The 18,347-nt window shown below is 38.3% G+C and overlaps 1 protein-coding gene across 1 annotated transcript in view; it reads right to left on the bottom strand.

The window, feature by feature from the left end:
• The window catches only part of PEX7 (peroxisomal biogenesis factor 7), a 44,318-nt gene extending 27,690 nt beyond the window's left edge, over positions 1-16,628 (bottom strand). The window contains exons 1-5 of the mRNA XM_057407649.1: positions 16,483-16,628; positions 15,242-15,299; positions 13,595-13,745; positions 9,165-9,242; positions 8,774-8,882 (exon numbers count right to left, since the gene is read on the bottom strand). Coding sequence (XP_057263632.1) covers positions 8,774-8,882; positions 9,165-9,242; positions 13,595-13,745; positions 15,242-15,299; positions 16,483-16,603 — 517 coding nt within the window. The 5' untranslated portion in view covers positions 16,604-16,628. The remainder of the gene's footprint in view (positions 1-8,773; positions 8,883-9,164; positions 9,243-13,594; positions 13,746-15,241; positions 15,300-16,482) is intronic.
• Positions 16,629-18,347: the final 1,719 nt, after the last annotated feature.

An 18,347-nucleotide genomic window follows, 5' to 3' on the forward strand; every position in this document is an offset into this window, starting at 1 on the left:
CTGCACAGTTACTCTCATAATTGAAATATTGGAAGATAAAGTAATTCTTGCTGTAACTGTTACACATATTAAAGGCAATGTCCGCTTTAACCTCAGACCACATACACCTGCACATGTGCACGCACAAACTCAAAGGTTTTCAGAGAGCTATGAATGGTGTCCAGCTTAATTTAAGGCTGCAAATCACCTGAGCCTCTCTTTACCTTCAGTCAAAAATTTGTCTTCTACTCCTAAAGAACTTTAGCATTTGTGTATACCCTTCTAACAAATTCAGTTCATAATGGCTTATAAAGACCTGGAAAACTGCATCAGCTGACAAGACAACCATGCTTTTCACTTTTTTTAATAGGGGTTCCCTTATTAACCCTGAATATTTAGCTCTGTATCAGCAAAACCTGATTGTGCAGCTCATTTGTTTACAGAGAGATAAAATTAATTAAGTTCATTATTATGTCTATGTTCAATCAAGAGACAAAAAAAAAGATCACTACAAGCTATATCCAAACATCCATGAAATTACTATTCTTTCTTTACCGGTAACACTTCTGAAAATCCTCAAATTAGTTATAATTGATAATAGAAATTTCATGCTGTTTAGATACAAGCATTTTGATGGTTTGAGTGCCAAGCTGCTCACTGACCTTAAAATATACAGCTGGGCACCAAAATCATACCTCTTTTCAAGAAACTGGCTACAATTCAAACAAAACTATCCCTAGAATCACAACAACAATATTCCTATTCCTACAGACCCTGTAGACTTTGCAGAAAGACCTAAAATGTTTTGCAATTTTTAATACAAAAATTAAGCTAGAAAGTGCTTGGTTCCACTATATGACACAAAACTGGCCTTATGACTGTAGTACTATATAGACCACAGGAAGCTTTGCTCTGATGGTTGGTTGGCTTTTCCTCAGACTCCACAATGCAAGAGATACTGTACACTTGGTGGGTAAATTCCCTAACTGTGTGGTGGGAACAACACATGATTTCTTATGGTTTTCACTCCCCTCCCCTATTCTAATACTGTCAAGAGCAAGACTGCTGCTCAGAATAGTATGTACAGCACTCCTGACAGTAACACCCTGCAGTCAGCTGAAGCCCCAAACATCATTATGGTGCTTATAAAAACAGGGAGACATATGGAGACCAGCAGGGTCTTGGCAGAAGAAAAAAAAAAAAGCTAGTACACCCATCCACCCACCATTAGTCCAACTAATCTGCTTGCCTGCAGAGGACAGATTTCAGTTTGAGGCTTAAGTCCATCTGAAATATAATAATGGACTTCTTAAAAAGCTTTCAATTTCATCAGATAACATAGATTTGAAGGGGAAATGCATATTTCACTGCAGACAAGATCATTTTTTCCCAAGCACATAAATGTACAAATCCAGGTGAACTGGAATTAACTGCTACAGAGCTGGACCACAGTAGCATTATGAGAGCCAAAAGCATTTGGAAAAGTCAGTTACTCTGCCAATAGCAATTTTAACACTAAAGATACAATTGCCCCAATTATTTCTTTTCTAATAGAAAATGCTGATGCACAGGAAAAAGAGTTATTTTCCCTTTCTTTTTTTCTTTGAAAATGCTAGACTTAGCTGTTATTAATTCTGGCTGGCACTATTCATGAGATGTTTTTAATGGAGTAACATAACATGCAAACGAACCTTTCTGTGAATAGAACAGATTGAATTAAAGCCACAGGCAAATCAAGTTTTTCCGTTTAAGTGGAAAAATCAGATTAATAGCCAAAAAAAAAAAAGGGGGGGGGGAGGGGAACCCCCAATGTAATCTTGCCAAATTACATATTTTGAGAGCTTTTTTTTTTTTTTTTTTTTTTACCTGAAACATTCATGTCCTCACAATATATGTATTTTTTCACATTTCGTTTCAACAAAAAATGCAATTAAACACTTTGGAATTTCCACATTTCCATGATTCCTTCAAATCTGCATTACAAAGGATGCATTTCTTCCATATGGTAAAGCAGAAGTAGGACAATAATAAACAGTACAAGTAAAGCACACCTAGTACAATCATATTCACTAACAGCCACTTCCAGTTGGCATCCCAAAGTAAGCAACCACAAAAATGGCCAACATTTCCCCCACAAAATACTTCTATTTTTGTAGGAAGCAATTTCTCTATGGCAACAGATTTTTGCTGGTCTGTTGGATAATTATGATACCAGATCTGTTTGTATATTGTACTTGCTTTCTTTCATTTTAATGAATATTTGTGAAATCTTGGACGAACCAATAGAACTACACAATATATACTCATCTATTCAAAATTTTGAAAGGGATGCTAATCTACAAGTACATCACCCCCTACGTGGGATAAAGACTGCTAATGTGAATAATAATGCATGACAGTGAAAAGATACAGTTTATTTAAGATTTAAATTTCATGTTGGTTTTATACTGGTTTTTTACACACTGACGTATTTTACCCAAATCCATAAATCATAATCTTCTAAATCCTGTGAAAACAACCACCTAAGTCCTCACTGTCAGACACTGCAGAGGTAAAACATTAACTATAAAAAAAAATAGCTAGATATTTGGAAGATTAACAAAAGTCCAAGAAACCCTGAACACCATCTGAAGGCAAAAAAGATTCTAACCAGGACAAATAAAACTTTTTTCGAGAAAGAAAGTACTGGTAGTTTAAAGTTTTATTAAAAATAAAAAATATTTTCTGGGGTGTAGGGTATTTTGTTTTCCCAGGGGGGTGTGGGGGTGGTTGTTGGGAATTTTTTTATTCTAAAGCAAGAAATCTGATCTGACACTGGTCTCTCATTGAGAGAAAAAGAATAACAAACTAATAATGTATCTTCAATTTAGTGTAGGAAAAGAATTCAGCATAAAACATAAGTATGGCATATATGGTGTTACATCACAGAATCATAGAATCGTGTGGGTTGGAAGGGACCTTCAAGATCATCTAGTTCCAACCCCCTGCAACAGGCAGGGACACCTTCCACTAGACCAGGTTGCTCAAAGACCCATCCAGCCCAGCCTTGAACACTTTCAGGAATGGGGCATCCACATCTTCTCTAGGCAACCTGTTCCAGTGCCTCACCACCCTCCTTAGGATGAACTTCTTCCTAATGCCTCATCTAAATCTTCCCTCTTTTAGTTTAAAACCATTACCCCTTGTCCTATCACTACACTGGCCTTTTAAAAAGTCAAAGAAACCTCGATTAAATTACTTCTGTAGTCCCACCAAATGCTTACAAGTTAACATTACTTGCTTACTTGTATGTAGTTTTTAAATACTAAACCAGATTACATGATTTAGCCAGGTTCAAATAGAAAATCTGTGGAAGAACAAAGAGCAGAAGCCAAATCTTATGACTCTCAAAACCAACCTTTTTAGACATATTAAAATGATCATGTTGCCCATTCCTGTCTTAGATAGTTGTCCTGATTTTGCCTGGAATACATTAATTTTCTGCATAGCAGCTGGTATAGGACCATGTTTTGGATTTAGAAGGAGAATAATGTTGGTGACACATTGATGTTTTAGTGTAAGCACTGCTCAGCAACAACTAAGTCAAGGACTTTCAGCTTCTGATGCTGCTGTACCAGCAAGGAGGCTGGTGATGCACAAGAAGTTGGGAAGAGACACAGGAGGAACAGCTGACCCCAACTGAAAGAAGGGATATTCCATACCATATGACATTATGCTCAGCATATAAAGCTGGGGGAAGAAGGAGGAAGGGAGGACATTCAGAGTGATGGAGTTAGTCTTCCCGAATAACCATTGTGCGTGATGAAGCTCTGCTGTCCTGGGGATGGCTGAACACCTGCCTGCCCATGGGAAGTGTTGAATGAATTCCTTGTTTTGTTTTGCTTACGTGCATAGCTTTTACTTTATTATGAAACTCTCTATTTCACAACAAAACCCCACAAGTTTTCTCACTTTTCTAATCCTCTTCCCCATGCCAATGTAGGGGGGGAGTGAGCGAGCGGCTGTGTGGGACTTGGTTGCCAGCTGGGGTTTAACCACAACAAGAGTATAAGCAAACCTAGAACAGGATTAACAAAGCTCTTGAGATTCCCCACAAAGAGACAGATATAGAGTGACACAAATAGACTGACACAAAAGATTACTGAAATCATCCAACAAGACTCCACTGAATGCAAAAAATCTATTTCCATGTAGCACAACCAGATACCAAGAAAATGTAATTACCAGTGGAAACATAGTTTCCAACTGGTACTTTTTCAGTTTCATACAAAATGCTGTAGAGATAAAAATCAAAAGAGGTTTAAGTTATTTCACAGAAGGGCTCTATTGAATCTTTTTATGGAGAAAGTAAATTGTTAAAAAAAAAAAAAAGGCAGTGAAAAATTTTATTTCAGTGTTTTCCAAGATGATTAACCATAAATCTTGGGACAAAGTTTTTATTTCAAAATTGACCTTACTTATGACTTATTATTAATCCATTCTTCAGCAAATAGCAATATTGGCTAAATACCCAACTCTAACCCAAACGACCCAAAACATATTAATTCACTGTAAAAAAACTCTTACTGTACTTTCCTTCTCAACACTAAACCATTATTTTACAATATGAGATTATAATATAAAACAGTGTAACCTGAAATTGTTTTATATTCTAGCATGTGCTGCATACAATACTTCACTATGGTTAGCACATATTATAAATTGAGGCCCAAATTCATTTCCTGAGAAATATTTCAGCTTGTACTTTAGAAGTTGATTTAGTAAAGCTTATTGAGCAAAGGACTCAGATTAATTCAATTCTGTGTTGGTATTTCTTGAAGCAATAAATTGCAAATGAAAACACCCACCTTACTTCAATACATAGATTTGACACAACAAAATAAGCAAGCAAAATAAGCAAGTAAGTTATATTTTCACGGCTCCCAGTATGAATAGCAGTTTAGCTATACTGCAACAAAAAACAGTAACTCTGTAGTCAGCTTGCTATCTAGATGCTTGATTTGTAGAACAAGGTACCACGCAGTAAATTGAAGCCTCTTATTCTTTTATCCCTTGAGGAACTGGATTCAAAAAATGACCAACTTTTGCAAAGCCCTGACACTTCACCATGATAGCATTTCGTTTAGTACATTCAACAGATAAACAGCTAGGAAAGAACTTGCAAGAAGCAAAGAGTGGACCCACACCACACACAAACTGATGGAATATAAGCCTCAAATAGTGTTTTGGAACTCATGACAAACCATGGCAGAACAGAAAATTATTTCCTTCAGTTTTTTAGGAACCTGAACACGAACATCTTTGGAATTACTTGTCTGCAAGCCCCACTCCCCAACAGCCCCTTGTTTTACCCTGTGCTCCTTCTGAGGCAGGAACATAAGCTGAAGCTTGAGGAAGCTGAAGACAAAGACACAACAACCCCAAATGTCCACATGGAAAATACTTCTTTACTAAGGAGCTGCACTGACAGCTATTCCTTTCCAACTAATTCAGTAACCATCCGCTTCATAGATGTACACCTTCCCCGGCTCATTACTTCATGCAAACAAATTTGTTAATTTTTAGTCTTCTTTCACAGTTTAGATCCCAAACACAGAAAGGCGTGCCAAGACTACATGCCAGCCTGAGTTATGAAACTACAAGCTTGACAACCCTGTAACTACACACATTTGTCACTAAGAGACCAGCAGGGAAGAAGACAAACTTTTTAAAAAGGCAACACACTATGCCAAGGCTGGCAATAAAACAGAACATGAGAAAACTTGTATTTTTAAATTTTAATCTTAAAACCTAGCACTGAATGCAAGGGCTTCCAAAGAGCAGAGGTTAGATTTACGAGTTCATTTGTAAATCAGCACATTTATAGTTCTCAAACACTTTCATCAACATAATAAAAATTTCTCAGAAATGATCACTCCTTGTTGTAGCAAAAGTAATTTTATTTTTTTCTGCCCTGGGCTTTCAATCTGAAAAAAAATTAGTCTTTGAGCAGAGAATGCAATTAATTAAGCTAAATACTGATGAATATAGACATTATCTTACAGATTTAAGAAATGCTTCTTTCCCTTACTCATGATTTAAGATGTTACGAAAACTATGTATCTGCCCTGATCAGTAAACTTAAGGAGCACAGTAATGTTTCTAAAGTGAATGCAGCATTAAAACTGAGGTCCCAGCAGCTAAGATAAAAGCTAGCATTTGGTCTAAATCTGGGCTTTGCTGAATTCAAACCATTTATATTTTCATTTGCTGGTGTCATATCTGTACCCAAACATACTACAGTTATGCCAATAAGGGTAAAATGGTACTAATTAATTACTTCCCACTGGCAATAAAAATAGCTGATACTATAAAGGACAGCTTCTTTATAAACCACAGGACCAGGCAAGGCCTCTGCAGTTAGGGAGAATCATTGAGCAGAATTGATTTACATTTGACTATACAGTAACTTTGCGTGCATTTGGCACTGTCTTTATGTGTCTCTCATTGATTTGTTCTCTTGGGTTGAAAAAATAAAAAAAAAAAAAGAAAGAGAGAGAGAGACAGAGACCTTCTGGGCAAATGACACAATGACTCATTAAACCCTTTCAGCCATGAAGATGCTTTTAAATGTTTATGTCACTTCTTTAATGACATTTTCTGTATCAGTGTTTTTTCAGTGTAAGGCAGACATTTACCAGGGCTCTGGTTTGGTGTCGCACGTACACCTGAACATCTTGCTTATCTTATCAGCTCAGAAATTGTTGCTGACATCACAATAGTAGCTATTTACATACACAGAATTAAGTTTGTTCTGTTACTATTAACTCCCAATTTTAAACAAAAGAAAACGGTAAGCCATTTACTTGCTTTCTGAAAATACAAATGATTGCATGTGAAGACAACAGCATATTAAAATACCTCATGCATCCCTGTAAATGTTAATGGAAGTGTATTAGATACTGAATGAAAGCTAATTTAACTCAAGCATCAGACATATTTATCTTCTCTATTTCAAATCCATTTTACTGCCCACTGCAGACAAACTTAGTTTTCCTGTATGTATTCAGATCGGAGACCTAATGATACAAAATAACTACCCTTAGTATCAAATTATTTTTCAACTGCTTTACATTGCAGTTTTAGGTTTCTCATTTTCTTCACTCATATTCTTTTTCTAGTCTCATAATAGTTTGAGAAAAAGTCATATCCCAAAAGCAAATATTTAACCTTATTAGCTTCATGCAAAAGTTGTCTAGGCATATAAAGGTCCTTCTGAGCAGCTGTTCTACTGTGGCTTACAGTCATGTTTGGTTTTCTGTTTTCAGTGTTCAATTATCTAAGTGGAAATTAAACTTCTGCTGGCATCTATGTGGATTCAAATAATGACAGAAAAAGGGCAGGGGTGAGGCATACAAAAGCTTCCTAAATCTCCTTCTTTCTCACCTTATTTAAAATAAAAAGTAAAAAAAGTGCCTGCTTTACTTAAATTTACCTAAATCACAAGCATTTCAAGACCAACATTTTTTCCAATCTATGGTTAACAATACACCTAACTTATTTTACTAACACACTCAAAACTGAAAACGCTGCAACATGAAACAGTTCATTTCTGGTCTAAAGTGCTAAGACTTTATACTATTAAGATATGAGTAAGTACATGGTTGTGAGTAGGTACAGAATCATAGAATCATCGAATAGTTAGGGTTGGAAAGGACTTTACGAACATCAAGTTCCAACCCCCCTGCCATGGGCAGGGACACCTCACACTAAACCATATCACCCAAGACTTCTTCCAACCTGGTCCTGAACACTGCCAGGGATGGAGCATTCACAACCTCCCTGGCCAACCTATTCCAGTGCCTCACCACCCTAACAGAAAAGAATTTCCTCCTTATATCCAATCTAAACTTCCCCTGTTTAAGTTTTAACCCATTACCCCTTGTCCTATCACTACAGTCCCTAATGAAGAGTCCCTCCCCTGCATCTCTATAGGCTCCCTTCAGATACTGGAAAGCTGCTATGATGTATCTGTGAAGTAGGATGACAGAAAGGGAACAGAAAGGGCAAGAAAGAGAGAGAACACATACACGCACACACACACACACACACACTATAAACCTAAAGCAGCACAGCCTCCTTCAACAATACCCTTCAAAAAGATTTTGTTTTACAAGGGCTAAAAGAACTAAGAGAAGCGAAAGGAAGTACAAAGTCTCCCTTCAGACACATTTTCAGTTACTAACTTTCAAGAAAAAGGCTTGAAATCAGAGAAATTTAAGCCACTGGAGCTAATCTACCAGTATTTGAATTAAGGTAGTGTCTTATTATCCCTTTACTTCCCAAGCAAGCTCTATGGCTCACAGCACCCATCACCCAGTTAGCCAGCAGTTAGGCTCCAGGTCTCACTCCAGAGTTGTCCTTGTCTCTCTGGAGCAGGAACAGTGTTTGGACACTTGAGGAAATTTGAACAAAAAATGTAAGCCAGAAAAAAGAATAAAATATATAACATGATTTAGTGGTCAATAACAAGAGTAAGGTGGATGGAAGAGAGCTACATAAAATACCAGAAAGAAATTGTCACAAAGTCACTGAAATAACTGCTGGAAAACTGCTGATCCCTGTTTAAATGGCCAAGAGGATGATTTATAGATTGGAACAGAACCTACAAATCCAGCTGCAGCGATTCATTTATCTTGCCTTTTCCATTTTTACATGTGACACACACTACCATCTGCTGGACAAAGAGCCAAACTAATTCAATAACATACAAGGGTTTTTTTTGTCGTGAGAACCCCTTTACGATCATGTTTACCTGATGCAGATGCAAAACAACCTGGGATGTGTGGAGACCATATAGTGCTGTAAATGACACCTTCGTGGCCTTTAAAAGTGCATAATGACTTCCCCACAGCTGGATCCCACTGAATAAAGTAAAAAGAAAACTGTTGAGGCACACATTCAATAAAGGAAAAGGTTTCATACATAAAAACTTTATGCAGAAAGGACTAAATGAACTTTTTACCATGTGTCATGAAAAGCATTTGTATATTTAAACTGGTATCAACTGAGGGATAAAGCAACATATCAGTTAAACCAGAATTTCAGCCACAGTGTAAAATAAAGAGGGAAAGTGAATCAATGCTGCTTCTTAACAGAAAGAACTCTCACATCCAAAACAAATCACATTTTCCACCTCAACATACCAGCTTTGCTGTTTGATCCCATGAACCAGACACCACTAGCTGCTCTCCTCTAGTTTGGCTCCAGTCAACACTATATGCCTATAAATGATATAACAGCCTAGTTTAGAAAGAGCATTAGAATACACATTTGAGACTCTAGTCAGGCAAAATTTCACAAAATAAGACTTGTATTTACAGATTGTATCATAACCAGCTAAGGAAACCACATTGGATAAGTACCACAAAGCTTCCAACAATACCATTTACCTGAACAAAAATTTAACTTAACATCCCAGTCTGACATTAAAGACACACATAGGCTCAGAAAAGTACCCAAAAAGGTAAAGATGGGCCAAAATAGAGAGGGGGGAGGGAATTGTAACAAAATTCACATAGACCCACCATCGCTGTAAGTTTCTACCACTTAAAAAAGCCGTAATTCAGACTGATCTCTTGTCTCTGATCCAATTTATTCAAATATCTGGAGTTTCTAGTTGCTAGCAGTGAAATTTTCTCTCCACTGCTGACTATGGAGTTGACTTTGAGGTTTTAGCTAACAAGAAATGCATTTTTTTAATGATACCTAGTTCTCCTAAGAAATACATGTCATAAAATACTCGATTTTCATCTTGTCCAGGTTCTATGACATTCTTTTTTTATCATTCATTTCTTCAAACAAATAAAATAAACAAATCAACTTCCCTTGTGACTAATCATTTCAGCTATTTAAAAATTGCTTTTCACTGTGTAGTTGAAATAAGCTCCCTCTTCTCTGACAGTTTATTCTAATGCTGTTTCGCACTTGACAGAGGATCTCTCACCTTAGCTGCTGATTTTTCAGCTCTGCTGCCTCAACCAAAACAAACCCTCTAAGGTAGTTCTTTAAATTACTTCAAATCTGAAAGTCTCAAGACCATGTACAACTTCCATCATCAAATGCACCGTATCTTTTATGTACTAATGGAAGCTGCATTCTATACTGTCTAGTTTCACTCCACACTAAAATGTCTCAATAAGCTGCAGTGGGACATGAACCATATCAGTCCTAAGGTGGATAAATATCAGCTAAAAGTTTATTTGCTTCACCTCTTGACTCAAACAGACCCACCATGACACTTCTCAGAAATGTGGCCACTACCTACCAGTAGTAAGTGGCACTGCGCTCAACAGCCAGGCCAGTAACCACTGAGGGTTTGTACTCCAGCTGGGACAATCTAGTTCTAGCACAGCATTAGATCTAATTTGCAAGTCAACATACTAGATGCTGTGTTTGTCTTGGATAGATGGAATCATGCACCAAATAACAGCAACCCTGTTTTGAAGGTGAAAATGTTTGGACCTGTGTCACCAGGCAAGAAAAGCAGAGGAAGCTGGACCAGAAAAAAAATCCAGCAAAAGACAAAGTCTTTTATGGGAAGTGTACTGTATGAGAAAGAAAAACAAGGAATCATTTAGCTAGTTCTGAGCATTTTCATTGCTAAGCAATATTTCAATCCATGCTAGATTCAACTTAATCTGTTTTTCATCTATTGGCTTATTTCCCATAAGTGGAAGGCAACCACTGCCCACAAACTGGATTTTCTACAACTTTCCTTTTTCATTTGACAATGTTACACTTCCTATATACTGAAAGGCATATTGCTCTGGCACCAGTTTGTGCTAGCTCCCTTCCTTGGGGACCTTATAATCCCAAAGTACAAGACACTTGGACAGTACCTTCACAAAAGCCAAATAACAAACTAAGAGTCAATTCTTCTGTTTGTTTTTCCAAACCATGCCTTTACCTCTTGGCTTTTCTACCTTCATCAGCTAACTACCGGTACTATAGCTCATTAAAACACCCTCCTTTTCAACCTGACTCCTCCTATTAGAATAACAAAGGACACACGAGTATCTGTTCACATTTTAAAAATGGAAGGCATCACAGTTCTCCAAAGTGGCACCCAAACTCCGCATAAACATTACCCTCTCTCCTTCCCCCTGAATCTGTCTTTACCTCTTAAGATGTTGCTGTTTGGAAATGCCCCTAAATGTATCACTACATAATGCCTAATGCTTCTTCCATGTGATACTTTAGTTCTCGTATGCCTCAACAGCCTTATGAAGTCAGCTCAGTTGAAGTGTTTGGCTCTTTTATTCATGTCCAGGATCTCCCAGAAAGAAATAAGTTTGAGAAATATACACCCATGCCAGACAATTCACCCAGCCCCACATATTTAGGATGTTATCAGATCTACTGCACAGACAAGGCAAAGCACACATATGGCTTACATCTCACTCACAAGCTATCCGCACATAGATCTGTTGAACACGTGCTGTGACATGGATCTGCACACATATGGCAGACACGTTCAGGACTGCCCAGCACTCTGCAGCTGCATCACAGGCAATGGAACCTGAGCAAATTTTCCTTCAGGCAAGAGTTACAAGCAGAACAGACAACAGGCTAAGAAAAAGCAAGAGCCCTTTTCTATTTGGCATGTGACAGGTGTGGCTAATGGGAAGAGAATGAAAAACAGAAGGTGTGAAAACCAAGTAAAACTTTTAAACTTCTTTGCTTTCCACGCTATCAATCAATATTTACGGATGCTTCAATACAAGCTGTGTTGAGCAATTGGAAAAGCCTAGTAAGACAGAATAAACCTTCCCTGTTAATCTTCTAGTGCTTTATCTTCAATCATAAAATACATGATGAAAAAATATATAGAACCATAAAATAATAGCTCAAAAATAAATGCTTGGGCTCACTTTACAAGACAAATTTAATTCAAGCATTCTTTTGTCTCGCATTTCAATGAGACTTCATCAAAACGAGAGTAAATTAGATTAATTTATTCATGAGATTCAGCAGTTGGTTAGTGCTGGAATAAAACTCATTGTCTTTTGATAATAAAGATGCGCTTTGAAATTAAAAATGCACATTCTTTTTGAACTACAGACAATAACCTCATTTAGAAAACATGAAACAGATCCCTGTCAGTCTTGCATTAGAAAAATTATAAAGTGCAGTGACAAAGTTGTCATTAAAAATGTCAGACAGGGATTAAGTATTAGGAAGGTAGTCAATCATTCTAAAGAGCATTATCTGACAGTGTTTACCACAATCTATTAGGTATATTCCCCCTGGGATCTATCCTCTTAATGCATGTTTATGAAGAGTCAACACAAACCTTTCATATCTCACAATAAACACTCAGCCTATGCTTTCTATACTGTCTTCCTAACTCATGGCTGAATGCATTCACCTCCCCATGCTACCTGCTGAATTAAGACTTGGACACAGAAATGTTTACTTCACAAACAACAGATGGTGTAGCTGAACAAAAATAAACTTATGGATAGAATTTCAAAAGACAAAAAAAACCCAAACCAATTTGTTATTACGCTTTGTCTACGTCTTTCTGTTACTCCCATCAGCCTCTGAACACTATTATAAAATCCTGATCAGAACTACGAACTCATCTCTCAAAATTCTTTATTTACACAGTATATGTATTAAACCAAAGTAGCAAAATAACAAAGAATTAAGGTACAAAAGACAGACTGTCATGTTACTGCAGTCTTTGGGAATACACAACTGGATTTCCTCCATCATTTTTTATTGATTACCCATCCACTAGATAATTTTATTAAGATTTATGTCATTTAGCTAGTGTCAGCAACCCAGGCTGACTGCATCTAAAGTTCAAAGAGAGTGGTTAGAAGGAAAGCATGCGGAAAAAAAAAAAGTAGAAAAAAATCAAAATCACTTGGGAGAAGATAAATATACTAAAGTATAAATGTCCTGAAAAGATGCAAATACAATTATGAACATGAATATAACACTTTACTGATATTGCAGTGCATAAAAAACTGTATCAAACCAAGGCTAAAAAACCCACGTGCTGTCCCAGTATTTGACTACTGTTACTTGAGTAGGATCTCACAGGTGCTAGGATGTAAGCAGCTCCCAGGTACAACAGAAGTCCTAAGGATGTCCATTATGTTTATCAGTCTATGCCCTCAAGGATAATACTGCTATATGGAGGGTTGGAATTAGATGATCTTAAGGTCCTTTCTAACCCTATCTGTTCTAAGATTCTATATACATCTGCTGTCTGATTTAGACCTATCCAATAATGCTCTCTAAATATCACAGAAAGACTGCAGTACTTTCATACAACACAGTGATTACGTAGCCTGTAAGAAACCACAAAAGCTGTATCTGAATATATTGTATTCATGTAATTAAGTGGTACCTACTACAGGGTATGAGTGTATATATAAATATTTACAATAGACAATTTACCTTATATTCAAAATAATGTTAAGTTATAAATTCGAACCATTGATCCAAATAAAGTTTAAAAATAGACAACAAAACCTACTTTTGACTGTAAGACCACAAATAAATCTTTTATTAATTAAATTATTAGATTGTCCATTAAATTTTTCATGTTTGCCTGGCTTACCTCCTGAGTGTGCTCTTTATAGACTTGCAGCGGACCTTTGGCTTTAGCTGTATCCCAGATTTGCAGAGATCCATCTCCACTAGAAGTGATCAACACATGTTCATTATTCTCACTCCAGGTCACATCAAACAGGCCATCATTCCAGTCAAAACTAAATTGGAACAGTAAAGACATTTTTCCGTGAGAAAGCATAACATTAAAGTCTAGACTAGTTACATGTAAAGATAGCATTTCTTTAAGTCACTCTCTTTACCACCCTAAACAGCATTTTTCTATATTAGTTTCCAGTAAATCTCTTTACAAATAACTTGTCATAATATCAGCTTATACAACTGTATGTCAGAATAGGTTGATTAAGCTAAAGCATAAATGAGCCAAGGACCTTCCACAAACAGAGAATTAAAGCTGATTTCAGTCTGAAACTTGTCAAGCAGAGACAGAGGTACTACATGTCTCAGTCTTATCTACGGTTTCTCCAGGGTGTTGCTACAGAGGTAAGAGCTCTTTGTCTGCAACAACTGTGGTAAACAAAGAAATAAAACTGTGTTGGGAGAGCTCTATCCAGTTGACAACACCATTAGGAAGCTGAGTCACAACCAAAAACCAACAGAGAGACTGTCATGAACATATTAAAGATCTATACATTCCCTTAAAAGTGCTTTCAACATGCCAGCAATTTATCATGTGTGATCTGATACCGTGTATTAGTTGCTCTGCAACAACTATCACTGACCCTGCTGTTATCTGATGGCAAATATGAATTTGTTTACCCCCTTTTCACTGAAGGTTCAGCTAAGTTCAGGTTAAACTTCATGGCACCCTGCAGTAATGATGAGGGAAAGGCATGCACACAGAATGTTCCAATAGAGAAAATGACACAGCTTATGAATCAGGAAAATAAATAACTTTCTATCACCAAATAAGTGGAGTCACTGGAAATATAGAAATGAACAGTACTAAACCAGTGCACTTAGCATAACTAACAACTTCAAGGAGTCTTGCTTTATAATTAGGAATTAAACAGCTTCTCAGAATATGATTAACTACTTGTTAAGCATTTCTATTTCAGCCCTGTTAATCTAAACAATTGCTGTTTCAAAACTTTATTTAAAAAAAACTTTAGGGTTTAATACTTGACTGCTGTTGACCTAACCTCTCTCCTCCTCCCACCCAAACCCAAATCAAACTCTTCTCAAACCCTTAAAATATTGGATCTCCTAGGAAGGACCTCCATGACTTTACAGAGCTTCCTGCTGCATTTTCAGTACGAGTCAATCTTAAGGGCATAAACTTAGATGGCAATGTGCTCTTCCTAAAAGGCTAAAACTTTTCATTTTAAGGTAGGGCAGAGAGGCTGTTTTCAGTTTACACTGGAGGTTTTCTGTAAAATGCTTTATATTATGGAAAGGGTGCAATCCGGATTACTTCCCATAACAAAATCTATGAAATGTAAACCACTCATTGGTATGTAAATACAAATAGAATCATATGTATGTAAACAGAAAGACATGCATTCAGTAGATAGTGCAGCATAGATACAACACTTCTTATTATTAACGATAACCAAAATATTTGGGTTGCATCTTGTACGCACAGGTACATAATAAGATTTTCTCTTGCAAAAACAAAACACAAGACCTATGTTACCTTCTGAGCAGAGCAATGCCAGCTTCATTTTGTTCCAGCACTGCCAGAGTCCCACAGCCTAAACCAGCAAAACATAACAAAACATCACAAACTAGTTCACTCATGCCACAGGAAACTACTGTGGTTCTGCGGCAGCTCCAAAGAGCATCCAAACTTTAAGAGGCCAAACAATTAGTTGCATAAAAATAAACATCCTCCTGTCTCATGCTCTCTAAACAGTAATTCATCTACATCAGACTGGCTTTTGTTTTGTTTACTCCGGTATACATGCAGATGAGTTTGGAAAAGAAACAACTCACTTACAAAGCACCTAAGTGCATTTCCCCTAGGACCCTCACATTACAGACATACCAGCATGGAGTTCCTTTTTATCATTTTTGGTAACAGAGCAGACATAAAACTCTTTTTTTCTGCTGAATCAAATAATACAAACATGGTTCAACAGAAATGAAACAGTTCTGAGAAAACACACACGGGTGCTGCTTTCCCATGTGACTGGGATACTGTCAGTCATTCCACATTCAGAAACTTATTTAAAATTATTGTTTTCAGCAGCAATACTCCCACTGGAAAATAATACAAAAAAAATAAAATATCACTGCTGAGAAAAGCTCTGCTTGCCTTTTCAATGGGACCACAGAGTCACAGAATGATGTGGTTTGGAAGAAACCTTCAAGATCATTTAATTCCAACCCCCCTGTCATGGGCAGGAAGCCCTCACAATAGACTATGTCGCTCAAGGCTCTGTCCAACCTGGCCTTAAACTCTGCCAGGGACCAGGCATCGCCAGGATGTGTTCGGACACTCAATGACTCGAGACTAAAGAGTTAAAATTTGAAGAATGAACTATTTTCAGGACATTTTAGTCACACTGGATACGTCTCTACCCCTATATTTATTCTCGACACTATTATATTAGTACTCCCCTGCGAGGGTTTTGTGAGACTACCATCAAACCAGCGGGTCTGCGCTTTCCTCGGCCGGAGGACCCGCCGGGCTGGGCGGCTCAGTGGGAAGCACCGGCCGGCAGCCTGCTCCAACCTTAGCCCCAGCTCAGCTGCACCAGTGCGGGACAAAAGCAACGTGAAGAGAAATTCCCCAAACGCTTTCACAGACACTGACTGTCGACCCGGACACCCAGATTTCCATCCACTAAAGAGCCTCCGCGACGAGCCCCCACGGGACACGGACTTTAACAGATACCCTCCCTCTGCCCGCCGCCGCGGAAGCCCCGCCTGCACCTGCGATGCCGTAGTACTGCGCGGCGGCGCAAGCCACGCGTCCTGGCCAGTAGGGCGAGAATTCCACCGCGTAGCCGTGCAGCCCCGGCAGCCGCAAAGCAGCTAATCCCGCCGTGCCCATGATCCCCGGCCGGGCCTCCACTGAGTCCTGCCGCGCTCGCGGCTCCGCCGGAAGCGCCCCGCCCGCCGGGCGGTGCTGAACGTGCGGTGCCGGGGCCGCCATCTTTGGCGATGGCAAGGGACGGCCCCTGGGCCCCGCTGGCGGACTCAGCTGAAGAGGGCTTCACTGCTGCCTCAGAGACCCCCTTCCGGGGTCACAGGGAAGCTGCCGCTGGTCGTCCCCTTCTGCCGTGGCTGATGGGTCCCTCTGTGACCGACCGTAGAGGTGGTGGCGGCCTTGGGCCTCGGTAGCTTATTCGTCCGTCGTGGTTTTGTCCTCTGACCGCTTCAGGGGAGAGCTGCAAAGTTAGGAGGGCTACTGAGAAATTCATCGCTTGGTACTCTTAGGTTGTCATACACAGTGATTTGCGGTTAAGGTCACGTGGCCCCGACCAGGCTTTGGGCCACTAGCCGCCAGTTTCTCATCATAAACAACTGTGCAAAATCACCTGTCTGGTGAGACAGAGGTGACTTCCAAACTTGAGACATAATCCATTCTTTTGTATTTCGACTAAGACATACATCTGTTTGTTGTGCGTACAGCAGCTTGAACATGAGATGTCTCAATTACAGTATAAGTATGTATGTTACCTGTCATTTTCCTTTCAAAAAGCTATTGTAGGTATTTCATCCTCTAGTTTCTTGGATAGATCTGCATGTTTTATCTGCATATTTATGCATATCTTGTGATACCCTTGTGCTAAATGCCCTTTTATGAACAAACTCAAGATCTCTTACACCCATGACAAATTCTGTTCAAACCAGTGAGAATTTTGGCTTTGAAAGGAAGTGGGTAGGGAGTGGTGGTCAGGCTTAGGAAATAAGTCAGCAGAGCATCAGCTGCAGCTTTTATTACATTCTATCCTGCATATGCTTTAAAGAACTTTAAAATACAACAATTATTCTAGTTGGACACAGACTACCCTAATTAGTTTTAGTGACCCACCCATAAGTGTAAAGATAAAAATGTAAAAGTATTATTTTACACATTAGGAAGATAAGCAAAGGAGCAAAGGCACATTAGATTACTTAATCAAGGTTACATCATGGAGCTTGGAGGATATTTACATACTCTTGCTACTCAGCTTTATATTTAAAACTAAACCTTGGCTACAAAATCTACTGTAAAGCCACACAAATTGCTTAAATTGGCACTCAAATGCAGATCCCTTAATTAGACAGTTCTTGATCTCATGGTAAAAATGAAAACAAATATGCTATCGAACAGTCCCCAGGATTTTAGAATCAAATCAATCCAAACCCACTGCAAGTGAAGCTCAATTTAGTGTATCATTGGGATTATCACAACAGCTCCCAAAGCCTCACAACTGGCAATTTATAGGCTTAATTTATTGACAGACACGATATGAGATTAGTTATTTTAACCCTGGGGCAATGGAATACCTTACGGAATTGGCTACTACAGGCCAAATTCCACTGATTTTAGCCTCTGTGGAATCTTTTTTGATCAATGTATATTTTCAAAATCCAAGTTTGTAGACAATTTTCAGAGAAAGTGGTTTTTTGTTGTTTTTTTTTTTTTTTTAAAGTAATTGCTCTTTGCAGCTGGAGTACCAGTAACAACATTTGAAAAGAATCATAGCCACTGTTGAGGTGCAGTAGGTTGATTTGGACATGGCTATTTGAGAGGTGGTGTTTGGGAGTCTAGTGCTTGAAGGTAGTGTAAGTCCAGTTGGTTTATGGAC

Source organism: Pezoporus wallicus, unplaced genomic scaffold (genome assembly GCF_028554395.1).
Source record: "Pezoporus wallicus isolate ANWC-B61680 ecotype Strahan unplaced genomic scaffold, APGP_CSIRO_Pwel_v1 contig_3817, whole genome shotgun sequence".
NCBI lineage: Eukaryota > Metazoa > Chordata > Aves > Psittaciformes > Psittacidae > Pezoporus > Pezoporus wallicus.